This window comes from Carcharhinus amblyrhynchos, chromosome 20, assembly GCF_965287045.1.
Source record: "Carcharhinus amblyrhynchos chromosome 20, sCarAmb.v2.hapA, whole genome shotgun sequence".
In the NCBI taxonomy this organism is placed as follows: Eukaryota; Metazoa; Chordata; class Chondrichthyes; order Carcharhiniformes; family Carcharhinidae; genus Carcharhinus; species Carcharhinus amblyrhynchos.
In genome coordinates, this window is record NC_137343.1 from 30,928,624 (window position 1) to 30,941,551 (window position 12,928).

Sequence of the window (12,928 nt, forward strand, 5' to 3'; positions counted from 1 at the left end):
GTGACGTCAAATAGACAAACCTTGATGTGCCAAACATAGTGCTCATTCCAGAGGCTGTGAACCCTGAGGATTTCTACTGAATTAATTATTCAGCTTGAACGAAAATTGCCCAGTACTTCAACTAATCCAGTCGAATGATATCGATGATTCTCGTAACAATTTATAGACTTTTTTTAAATTAAGACCAGTTTTATTGTTGCCAACTGCCTTGGAAGACTGCCAAAAAATTCTTCAGACAGGCAAGGTTTAAACTAAAAGCAGGTCATCCTCACTATAAGCCCAATCTATTAATTTAATCTGTTCCAACAATACACTCATTCTATGTTACCTAAAACGTGACATGTCAAACCTGACCAGCCGAATCAGACAGACAATGCTGCTTTCTTTAGGTTGCAATTCTGCCAGTAATAGCAACGGCAAATGCAAATTTAACATCAGTGTGGTCAAGTAAATGAGGGTAGCCTGCTTCCTCGGGAGACAATATCAGTCACCAGGCTCCGAGAGTGTCAGTACCCTACCCAGCAGCTAATATAACAGTAACTGTCCACTGCCTGGATGTGAGTGGAGGGAGCAGTACAGTGGCATAGCATTTTCAGCAACAAGCAGCAGGGCATGGAATAGGCTAGCCTTTCAAATAAAGCCACATATAAATGTTTTATGTCATTTGCTGAATGATGTCACCAAGTGGCCAGCCCCTGGTGCCCATCTTCCTTTAAATGTACCAACTTATGGTATAGATTTTTTTTTATTATTCATTCGTGGGACATGGGCGTTGCTGCTGGCCAACATTTGTTGCCCATTCCTAGTTGCCCTTAAGGTAGTGGCGACTTGCCTTCTTGAAACACCAGTTCACGTGCTATGGATGGCCATTAAATATTCATTTAAATGCTTGAGATATTGAAAAATTGCTTGTTTAAATGCAGAATTAGTAATGGAAAACAAGGAGTTGGCAGGTGAATTGAACTGGTATTTTGCATGGTCTTCGCTACAGAGCGTACAACCAACACCCGAGAAATAGCTGTATATCAGGAATTGGAATGGAGGGAGGAACTCAAGAAAATTACAATCACTGGGGAAGTGACACTGAGCAAACTGTCGGAGCTATGGGCTGACACGTCCCCAGGTCCTGATGGACTTCATCATAGAATATTAAAATAAGTGGCTAGTGATGATATTTTAATTTTCCAAAATTCCTGAGATTTGCAGAAGGTCCCATAAAAGGAAGGGAAACAGAAAAACAGGAAACTAGGTTCAATTAGTTTAATATCTGTCAGAGATAAAAAGCTACAAGCTATTATTAAAACCATTATAGCAGAGCACTTAGAACAATTCAAGGTAATCAGGCAGAGTCAAAGTGGTTTTGTGAAACTTCAGGCAGAGTCAATGTAGTTTTGTGAAAGGGAAATTGTGCTTAACCAATTTATTACTGTTCCTTGAAGAAATAACCTATGACGTGGCTAAAGGGGAACAGGTGGCTGTGCTATGCTTAGATTTCTAGGAGGCATTTGATAAAGTGCCACATCAAAGGTTATTGCAAAAGATAAAAGCTCATGGTGTAGAGGGTAACATATGAAAAGATTGGCTAGCAAACGAGAAACAGAGAATAGATGTAAAAGGGTAATTTTCTGGCTGGCAAGATGTAACAGCAATCAGTGCTGGGGCCACAATGTCTTACAGTTCATAAAAATGGCTTGAAGGGAGGGACCGAAAGTATGGTTGCTAAATTTGATGATGACACAAAGATGGAGGGGAAAAGTAAGTTGTGTCAAGGACATAAGCAGCTTCAGAAGCCTAGAAGTATGGTTAAGTGAATGGATAAAGATGTGGCAAATAGAGTATAATGTGGATAAATATGAAATTGTGCATTTTGACCAGAATAATAAAAAAAGCATGTTATCAAAATGGAGAGAGATTGCAGAACTTTGAGATTCAGATGGATCTGTATATTCTAGAGCACAAATTGCAAAGGATTAGGATGCAGAGACAGCAAGTAATTTTGAAAGTTAATAGAATGTTATTGCATATGATATGGGGAATTGAATACAAATGTTGGGAGTTAACACTTCAGTTATACAGGGCATTGGTGAGGCCACACCTGAAATACTGTGTACAGTATTAGTCTCCTTCTTATAGGAAGGAAGTAAATGCATTAGAAGCAGTTCAGATAAGGTTCACCAGATTAATACTTGAAATGAGAGGAGTGCCTTGAGGAACGATTGAACAGATGAGGCTTGTGCCCACTGGATTTTGGAAGAGTAAAGGGTGACTTGATTGAAACTTCAAGATCTTGGCGGTCTTGACAGGATGAAGGTGGAAAGGATGCTTCCTCGTGTCTGAGAATTTAGAAGTAGGGGATCACTGTTTTAAAACAGGAGGTGTTAGATTTAAGATAGAGATGGGGAGAATGTTACCACCACCACCCCCCGACCCCACTCAGAGAGTCATGGATCTTTGGAACACTCTTCCTCAAAAGGTGATGGAAGCAGAGTCTTTGAATATTTTTTAAGGCAAAGATAAATAGATTGTTGATAAGAAAGTAGGCTGTAGGTTGTTGGGGATTGGCAGAAATGTAGAATTGAAGTTATAATCGGATCAGTCATGATCTTATTGAATGGCGGAGCAGGCTCAAGTTGCCAAATGGCCTACTCCTGCTCTTAATTCATATGTTCACGTGTTACACAGAAAATAGGTCAAATAGGTACCTACCAACAACTCTATCACCTATCTTCACTCCCATCTTTCGGAGAGCTGCAGCGTACAAAGCCACATCTCTCTTTAGCTCTCCAAACGTCACTTTGACAATCTCCTCCTTGCCTTCAGCTGTTAAACAATAGAACACACAGATTAAAACTTGAGGAGCGAAGATTCAGCACAAAAGAAAAACTAGCAAATCAAATCCTGTAACATAATCACTGGTGTGTACGATGTCTAGAAAGAAGCATATATACACAACACTTATCAATGTTGAACTGTAACAAACTTTTAGATTTACAAGGGTAAACATTCATTCCAAGAAAACAATAAGATGACAGGATAAAAAAAATGCATCTACTGATACTAAATATTCACAGACCTTTGAACAGAAAAATTAAATATATAAGGCAAGATGTAGACACAGCACAGTGTTAGAGCTTGATTTATATTTTAAAAAATGACAAATATTACAATGAAATGCAAATCGAAATCTGGAGGTTCAACCACATGCTTGGCGAAATACAAGACAATTTAAAAGAAAACAGGCACAGTAACATGGCCATTTTAACAATGACAAAACAATCCAAAAATTATAACAATACTGTCAGTGATTCAAACTTAGTCTTATATCTGGACAGAGTGAAAGAAGGGATCTAAATGATAAAACACAGTGGATCACACACATGACCAGTACATTGGTAGAAACTGATTTAATGCTTCTACAGTTGTATACCAAGTGTGGCAATTGCTCAGCTTTCTCCAAATGTAGCATATTAACTACTGCATAAATTATCAACCAATTCCCTACACCAATAATGAATGTGTATGTGCACTTCTAGCTAAGGAAATACTTCAGGTAAACCATTTGATTTTAAAATGCTTTCTTATTAATTATTTACAATATAAGGAATAATCACAAAACTCATCACACTCCAAAGATGTGAGGGTGAGGTTGATTGGGCATGCTAAATTGCCCCTTAATGTCAGTGGGATTAGCAGGGTTAATATGTGAGGTTAACTGGATAGGGCCTAGGTGGGATTGTTGTCGGTGCAGGCTCAATGGCCTGTAGATTTCTGTGATTCTATGAAAAGCTGTAGTTTGGATACTAAGCAATGGACAAAGATGTAACAGTGGACTTGTTGTTGTTGGAAGTCATTCAGGGCATTTATATTGCAAGTCACTTGCTGATTTTAAATTTGCACTGGCAGTTGGGTGGGGGGTGAAATGAGTTGTCAGTCAAATGCACATCGTAAACATACTGTTCATGATTCTCTGGCCTGGATTTTCACCCGATTACCCTTAGGGAGAGCTTTAGTACAGGATTCATCCCTCAGGGAGTGTGACAGGACAGGTTGTACAGCAGAGCTGGAGGTGGGGGTGGGGAAGAATGTCTTTTTCTCAACCCATATGCAGTGTGCTAAAAGCAAAACTGAGAGACAGGTTTGCCTTTGCTCCGATTAAAAACCCACCACGATTCAACACAAGGCTCGATCCCAGAAGAGAGGTTCATCCCTCTTCACCCCCAAATCACGAAGAAATAAAACACTTACATGCCGCATAAAGAGCCACTTTGTCGTCATCTTTATGCTTCAGTAGATTTTCTGCATAGTTTAATCTGCTCCCTTTGAACCATTCGGGAACATCTGTAATTCCTTTTGTCCTGTCAATCACCTGGAGGCAAAACCATCAATAAGAGTTTGTTTTAATGGCTTTCTTACGACAGTGACCTAGATATTTCATCCATTACATGATTGTATTTCAATTCAGCCAGTGGCTGAAATTGTGGTTTTAACAGTATTTTTAACTGAAGGATGGGTATTAGAATGAAGATGGAAAGTCACTAAAAGCAGACGGTCAGATTGGCATGTTATTAGCAACCTACTCCATTTGAGAACTGAAGTAGTAGTATTTTACTTTAAATGTAATGAAGCACTTGGGGCACGTTAACAAATTACAATCAATATGCAAGTTCCTCATCTTTTACGCAAGACCAAAAATTTGAAATACCTCTATGGTAGAGGTGCAGTCATATATAGTTCAGAGTCCTGATAAAAAGATAAGTAATACACTGGCATCTCACAACAAAAGCTACAATAGCTATGCCTGAAAAGGAATAACCCACCTCCAAATTGATTTGAAGCATGAACTGAATTTCACAGTTCAGTTGATTTGAAGGCTTATGCTCTCAGCTTACAGAATCTCTAATTGTGTTGATACTTTCCACCTCGCCTTGAAGAATCAATTAAATTCTGAAAAATCTTGATTCAAAAGCACCCAATTTCTCTTTCTAACTTGAGTGGCATTCCAAATTAGAGCTATTAATAACCCACTTTGGGTTGCATGAGCTTTAGAAATAGAACATTTTGCTGAATGTCCTATTCCTGCTCCAATTTGTTACGTTATTAGCCTTTTCTCTTTCTTAAGTTGTCCCATATTTTAGCTTTGCACACATCAAGCTCCAATTTCATATTCCCATTGTTCTTCAAATGGCTGCTTCAACTGCTGAACTAGAACTGTCCCTTGGAATAAACGGGCAAAAGGAATCATTTGTAAGCTGAAATTAACACAACGTATTTGGCTTCCTTGGCTTTGGGCATCTACGTACATGGACACAATTAATGGCCACAAATAAAATCCAAAATATACTCATTTACTTCTAAGCATCTATCACAAAGGTATGGCTGTTTAGTAGTTATGTTACTAGGCCAATACCAAGGGCCTCAACTAATACTGAGTGTTGTAATGCCACCTTGGTAATTGAGAATTTGAATGCATAACAAAAAAAAAGGAAAGCTACTGTTAACAAGTGATCATAAGCTTTGGGTTGTTTTTGAACGCCCCAAATGAAATCTCCGGGCCTGATTGCCACAGAATGAATTTACTTGGCTCTCTTAATTTCCTTCGTCTTTGTTTTGTCGACATTGAGGAAGAGATTATTGTCATCGCACCAGTTCACCAGATTCTCTCTCATTCCTGTACTCTAACTCGTCATTGTTTGAGATCTCACCCACAACAGTGGTGTCATCAGCGAACTTGAAAATCGAGTTGGAGAGAAATGTGCCCACAAATTAGAAGAATGCATTTTAGTTTGAAGGTTTTTCTTTTGCCCATTCATAAACCCCTGCATGTGATTCTCCTGTCCCAGAGTCAGTTGTCCCATCAGTTTTCGAGCTAATGCTCAGAGGTTATACCCTTATAGGCGGCTCCCGAAGTCAGTCCATCATACACTCACTCACTCACTGAGGTAGCACTCATGACATTGGATCTTGGAACCTAACTTTTGGACCTTTCCAATTCTCTCTTGAGGATCAAAATGCTGTGTAGACCCCACCCCACTCAGCCTTAACCCAGTCCTGGGGCATTTTGCCCCTCCCCCACTGAGCAATGAAACTTACTACTCCCAGCTGAACAATAACAAAGCCCTGAATACAGCCTTCCAACGTCCAGCCGAATGGCAAAACCACTTGGCACAGTAGCTGTCACTTTCTCCATCCAGGCAGCCAAAAAGAACTTTCCCTATATCCAAAAGCAGAAAAATCTCCCTCCACAGAGGTTCTCCTCCTTTCTTTTCCAATTCTCCTCTACTTCTTTGTCTTTCCTCTCATTCCTACCCAAACCCTCCTTCCTAATCCCATCTTCCATTTCCATCCATCTTCTCTCACCTCTCCTCCACCAGGGTCCAGTTATTCCTCTAGCCCTGTTTGACCCAATCCTGTACTTGGCCTTGACAATTCAATTGCAGTGCCACAGGAAATCAAATACAACAGTTCTATGTCTGCACACATTCTTGTCATTTTTTTTCCCCCATTACAAAATCTTATGCCCACACGTAAAATGGAAATTGTCTATGCAAACCTATCGCACTGTAAATAAATGCTCCGTCATTATAATCCTAATTCCTATATTGCAACACTGATTAAACTTCAAAGTATTTAATTGGTAATAAAGCACTTAGGGACTTCCTGATGTTGTGCAGAGCAATATACAAGTCTTTCTGAAAATATTAACAAGAATATAACTTTGTTTTAAAATGAGATGGAAGTAAGTCTGCACATCTGGGTCTAACTATTCCCCTGCCTTTAATGGTACTTCACTTGAACTTAGCTTCCTAGTTGTAACATCACTAGCAATCAACTGGTATAGAATGGGCAATTTTACATAGCTTACTCACTCCCAGGGATTACAAGTAATTATTGGTCACATTTTCGCATTCTCTCTTATTACAGTACATTGTTGCATTGTGCTACATTGACTGTCACAATATAGTTGCCACGAATTGCCAATGTAGTCCACCATCTGCAAGGCTCACATCAGGAGTACTCTCCAATCACTTGGATAAGTGAAGCTCCAACAACACTCAAGAAGCTTGGCTTCATCCAAGAGAAAGCAGCCCGTTTGATTGGCACCCCATCCACTACCTTCAGCATTCAACCCACACAACTACTGACACACAGTGGTAAGTGTGTACCAACACAAATGCATTGAAAAAACTCACCGAGGTACCTTCCAAACCCGTGGCTGCGATCACCACAAACCACAAGGTCAGCCGGTGGATGGAACACCATCCTGCAAGTGCCATCCGGGTCACACACCATCCCATTTTGATATCCCCACACTCTTCACTGTCGCTGGGTCAAAATCCCTTCCTAACAGCACTGTGGGTGCATCTACACCAGGTGAGCTGCAGCAGTTCAAGAAGGCAGCTCACCTTCTCAAGATCAACTGAGGGAAGAGCAGTAAATGCTGGCCTACTCTGTACACCCATACCCAGCGAAAGGATCTTTTTAAACTGCAGGCTTGGACCACTGAGGCAGCACTGTAGACCAAATTCCTGTTGTTCTCTCCCAATTCCGTCGCTGTTTTGTGTTTACAATGTCTACTGGTTGACTTTGGGCAACTTCTTACTAATGGTTATATCATGACATTAGGAAATCATCGTTGTCTATCTCCTTGAGTGCACTAAATAAGGTTTAAAAATGCAGCTTTAAAAACTCAGCTATCCTTTGGAAATAAATTTTCAGTGCAGAGTTTTGACTTCTCATTTGGAAATTCTCACTGCCAGATCCTAAGACAATCAAAGTTGTTTCTTGGAAATTTTGAAACATTTAAGTTTCCAACTGATTTCTTCTCTCCACAACTCTCCTGACTGTATCTCAGTTTTAACAGAGCATTTGTTTAACATCCTGGGAAATGTTCCTGAATCATCCTGGATCATGAAATCTAATTGCTCAAATTTTTAAAAGTGGACTGGCCGATCATTCATGAATTGAATCAATTGCGTAGTGTTGCAATTGAATTAGTCCCCTCTCTGTCGTAATACTCTTAACACAGAGATCTGAGCTGCCGTTTTCTTTAAGCAGCTTATATACCAGGACTGGATCTAAAAAGAATAACCATTAAATCAAAATTAAATAACACTTTGTTATTTTTTTCCTTATACCTCTTCACAAAAGTGTTCAATTCTACAACAGCATCCAAACTACTGTCAATTTTCTCCCACTTTTAAAAAGGCAAAAGCAACCTCAACTTTTGTTTTGATATCAGTAAAAGACACAAGTGGAAATACATGACTATTCTACAAGCCGAGAAAATCTCCATTACACAACTTCAGGATAAACTGGACACTTTCCGCAATTCCTATAAAAAAACGCAACAGAAACACTCCAACAGCAGCCACGTTTCCATTCAAGGGCATCTCATAAGCCTTACTTCCAACTGCAAGCTGACAGCAGTTAATGTGCTTTCGTTTCTATTTTTTTCAAAGTTTCAATCAATCAGAAAATAGATTGAAATGCAAGCAAAAACAACAAAAATAGGAACGGAAAATAAAGCATGCAAAGGAATTTGGACATACAGAAGCGTTTTAATTTTAACCAGTATTTCACATCACGAGACTAACATGACCTCAAGATATCCCAAAGCCCTTTTCAGCCAATAACATGAGAAATGTACAAGGCTGCATTACATATGCCAAGCTGCACAAACAGGAGTGAGACAATCTCTTTTAGTAATTTGGCTGGGCGATAAATTTTGGCTAGGGTATATCACTGCACTTCTTTCAGGTAGTGCCCTGGAATCATGGTGTCTGGCTGAGAGCTGACAGAACCCTTGGTCTATCATCTCAAAAAAAAACAGCACCTTCAACAGTGCAGCACTCCCTCAGAACTGCATTTGCTGGAGTGTCAGCCGAGACCGCATTCAGCTGGGTCTCTAGACTGGGACCTGAACCTACAACACTCTGACTCTCAGACAGCAGTGCCACTGGATATGAAAGCAGCTTTATTGCTGCAATTAGTCAATACTTCAAAGTCAGTTTGCATGCTGAAAGCAAGCAAAAATTGTTATTCCCCCCACAGAAAATTATTGGGTGGGGTTTTACGGCCTCGCTCAGGTGAGACCGGGAATCCCCACCAGAGGTCAGAGATTTCCATTGTCTGACCTTCGCCTGCGCCAATTCTATGACGGGCAAGTTAGCAGGGCTCCAGCCTATGAATTAAAAAAAACATTTAATTCCTTAACACTGACTACCATGTGTGGAATGCTCCTATTTGAACTTATCACATTCATGAAGTAATTGATAGCAATTAATTTACAATACGCATGATATATACATCTTAAACTTCATCTGTAAACTACAAACTTTGCCAATTTTGCATTCAACTTTCTCATAGGATCTACCGTTAGAAAGTCAGCATTAGGCAACAGCTTAATGCAGCACTCATGATATGCTCCATTAGTCTCCGCTGTTCAAGTTAGGAATGCAGTGACTGATGGTAAACATTGCTGCCCTTCATAAGCTCCAAAAAAAAAAATCCCCAAGGACTTCACCACTGGTTTAATGCACAGAGCTACACTTGTGCCTTCTCTTCTAATGGCATCAGAGTGTTCATTTTCACATAGCACTTAAGCATTAACACTTTATGCAGGACACTGTTTTGAGGATGGCCATTCTCCTTTTAAATTACAGCATTTCACAAACAAACCCCACCCCAGGTCAGCTGCAAATATAATTACATGTACAGCTCATATACAACCTCTTATCTCAGCCAGAGTATCAATGATTAAGCTCCATTTCTTTTTGTATTTCTTTCTGAAGCAGCATAGCCTAAGCGGAACCAGGAAAACACAAACACAGATAACATGCAAAGCAGCGACCACGAAAAAATGCAGAAAGGATGAAGAGTCACTACTGTTTGGTGCAATAGATTTGGCTTTGCAAACCAAAAGGAAAAGGTTAACCAAGCCACACAGCCCAACTACTGACATATGACAGAATGCCCAGATGGAACACTCGTTTACTTCTGGACATGCACTGAGCAGTTCCCCAATTCCTTGATCAATCTGCCTTGCCTGCCCAGAAGGTGCCCAAGAGAGGGGGCAGAGGAAGAAATAGAGGTAGAAAAATACCACACATCTCAACTAGAATAAGGACTCAAAAATTGGTCCCTAAAACATTTTCATATCACATTTAGTGATGCATTAATTTCTCTGTTGATCCAACAGTTCCTTCATTTACAAAGGTCATTATTAAGAGTAAAATGGCTAATGATTGATATAATGTCCACGGTGACCATCCACCAAGGATCAAATATACTAATTTCCGAGAATTTCCAACAGCAAAAACTAAATTCTATTACCATAATCTACGATGTTCTGTGAAAAAACCTCCCACCCTAACTATATATAGAATCACATTGAGTCTATAGCACAGACCATATGACCCAGGTGGCCCACACTGAACCACTTCAGCCTGCTCTCATTCCTCAACTAACCCTGTCAGCATGTCCTTCTATTCCTTTCATCATCATATATTTATCTAAATTCTCTTTAAAAGGTCTATGCTATTCACCTCAACTTCTGCATGTTGTAGCAAGTTCCACAGTCTCACCATTCTTTGGGTAAAGCAGTTTCTCTTGCATTTCCAGTTGGATTTATTGGTGGCCAGCTTATATTTACAGGTACCTTAACTGGAATCTGGCTAAAGCTGTTCTAAATAATTACATGTACAAATCAAACTCACAGCTAGACTTTAACAGAAATTAAATCTCTCATAGCAGCCTGCAATTCACATTCAATAACATATGACAATTTGGTTAAAGCAATGTGATTTCTCTTAAATCTATATTTCAAGGTGAGAAAATGGCAGAAATTACAGTAACTCCAGCAGAATTGATATCCATGGCTAGTGCCTGTTAACAATAGTCACTGTATCTACGTTTGTGAACATTGCATTTATCTCATTAATGTCCAACCAAACTGCTTTTACAGAACTGTACCAATATTAAGTCTATTGGGAGCCTGAATCAGATATTTGCAAGGCTCAAGCAGTACAAATGCAAGCACATTCACTCATCAAATATTTACAGGTTGAACATATCCTGACATACAGTTATTCTCGGATCAGTTATTCACCAGTGTACAACAGAACGCTGCACTTAAACTGCAACAGCTAATTTATAAATTTATCCACCAAATAGAATTCTACTTGCCTAATATTAGTGTTAACCAAGCCTTCCAATGATTCTTGCTCTCACCCATTTCCACCTCTGTCCCCTCCTCAAATGTATGCATTATTTCTTCAGTAATAAGGCTGTTCACTCAACTACTTTCAGCCACTGATGAAGGCAAGTCAGTGTGTATCACTGCCAGTCCCCAGACTCAGTGAACAGGAAAGACTAGTTGGCAGGGAAGGGCGTCCAGCTGTAAAACCACCTAACAAATCCAGATAATGGTTGATACAAATGGAAATAACACCTACGTCAAGGTCCATGCTACAAGCAAGGCACAGGGTCCCTGGCTGTGCTCTGTGAAGAACGGGTAAGGGTTACCATTCAGTGGGCAAGAATGGTTTGAGAAGAGAACCCTAAGGAGAGGCAAAAAAAAAAGACTTAATTCAAAATAGCCTGACAGGGAGAAGCTATGAAATATGAGGTCTGATGGTGAGAAAAGGAACACAAATCATGGGTCTCCAGGGAACAAAGTTTAAGGCAGAAAGCAAGAGACATTGATAGTGGATAACAACTTTATGAAGATGGACAGGATGGGAGAAGTTGTTAACAATAGTATGGGAGAAAGAGTGATAGTTTCAAAGTCGAAGTTGGATTGCACCAAGGATTGATACTGAGCCTCTTCCTCTTCCCAGTTGTCATGGATGTTCTAACCGAACAAGTGAGACAGGAAGTGCCATGGTCAACCGACCAATTTATAGACTGCTAGTTTGAGCGTAGGAAAAAGGATCAGAGTGAAAGTTTATAGGTGAACGCTTGGAGAAAGTTTTAAGCACTAGGATCAGTGGTAGCAGAAGATGGAAGTATGGAAATTAAGCAACAGGTTTGCTCTGGTTGGAGTACTGAACAAAGTGCAATGGGCTGTTATGTGATAGAAAGATACTGCTGAAACAGAAAGGAAGAATCTACAACACAGTTGTAAAACCAGAAAAGCTATATGGTGCAGAAACTTAGACAGTGTCAAGAAGGCAGAAACAATGACAGGACACTAATGAGATGTGTATGCTGAACAGGAGGGATGGAGTATTGAGCAGCAACAAAATCAGCACATCAGGGGGTCAATGAAGATTGTGGGAGCATCAAGAAAAGTAGCTGAGACAAGATTGAAATTGTACGGTCATCTGTTGCAGAAAGACGGAGAAAAGAATGGTGAGGTGAATAATAGAGATGGAACAGATGTGCTGTTGAGAGACTGAAATGTAGTGAGATTGGAAGAGGAATGGATGACTGACAGGAGGAGATGGAGAAGGGTGATTAACCAATACTATGGTGATCCCCAAATGATAATGATGGAGAAGGAGGAGGAAAGGTGAAGACGACCAATTGATAGACAAAACAAGTGAATTTGCATCCATGCTTTCACTTTCTCTAACGGTAACCTTGCCTCAATCTACTGCTTCTCTATATCACCTTGTCTAGGAGTAGAAACTTGAGTTAACCTAGACAGCAATAATTGTCTAACTCTGGAAAGCAATGGCAAGACATCCAATGACTGAGCTAGTCTTGCAACCCTTTGGCTTGGGAGAATATAGAATCTGACTCTGGTAATTGCTAAACATTTGAAACTGGTGTTGGACCTCTTGAGCAATAATCCATTCATTCAGTTAACCTACTCAATGGTACTACCTCATGGGAGATTTTGTGCTTAGACTTGTACAACTATTCAGAACCTTGCACATAACCGGCACAGGGCCTGGTGCTTTCCAGATGCATTTTCCACATTTAC

At 39.9% G+C, this 12,928-nt stretch overlaps 1 protein-coding gene across 1 annotated transcript in view; it reads right to left on the minus strand.

The window, feature by feature from the left end:
• The window catches only part of aacs (acetoacetyl-CoA synthetase), a 116,085-nt gene that overhangs the window by 100,614 nt on the left and 2,543 nt on the right, over positions 1-12,928 (minus strand). The window contains exons 3-4 of the mRNA XM_080208359.1: positions 4,246-4,366; positions 2,707-2,820 (exon numbers count right to left, since the gene is read on the minus strand). Coding sequence (XP_080064485.1) covers positions 2,707-2,820; positions 4,246-4,366 — 235 coding nt within the window. The remainder of the gene's footprint in view (positions 1-2,706; positions 2,821-4,245; positions 4,367-12,928) is intronic.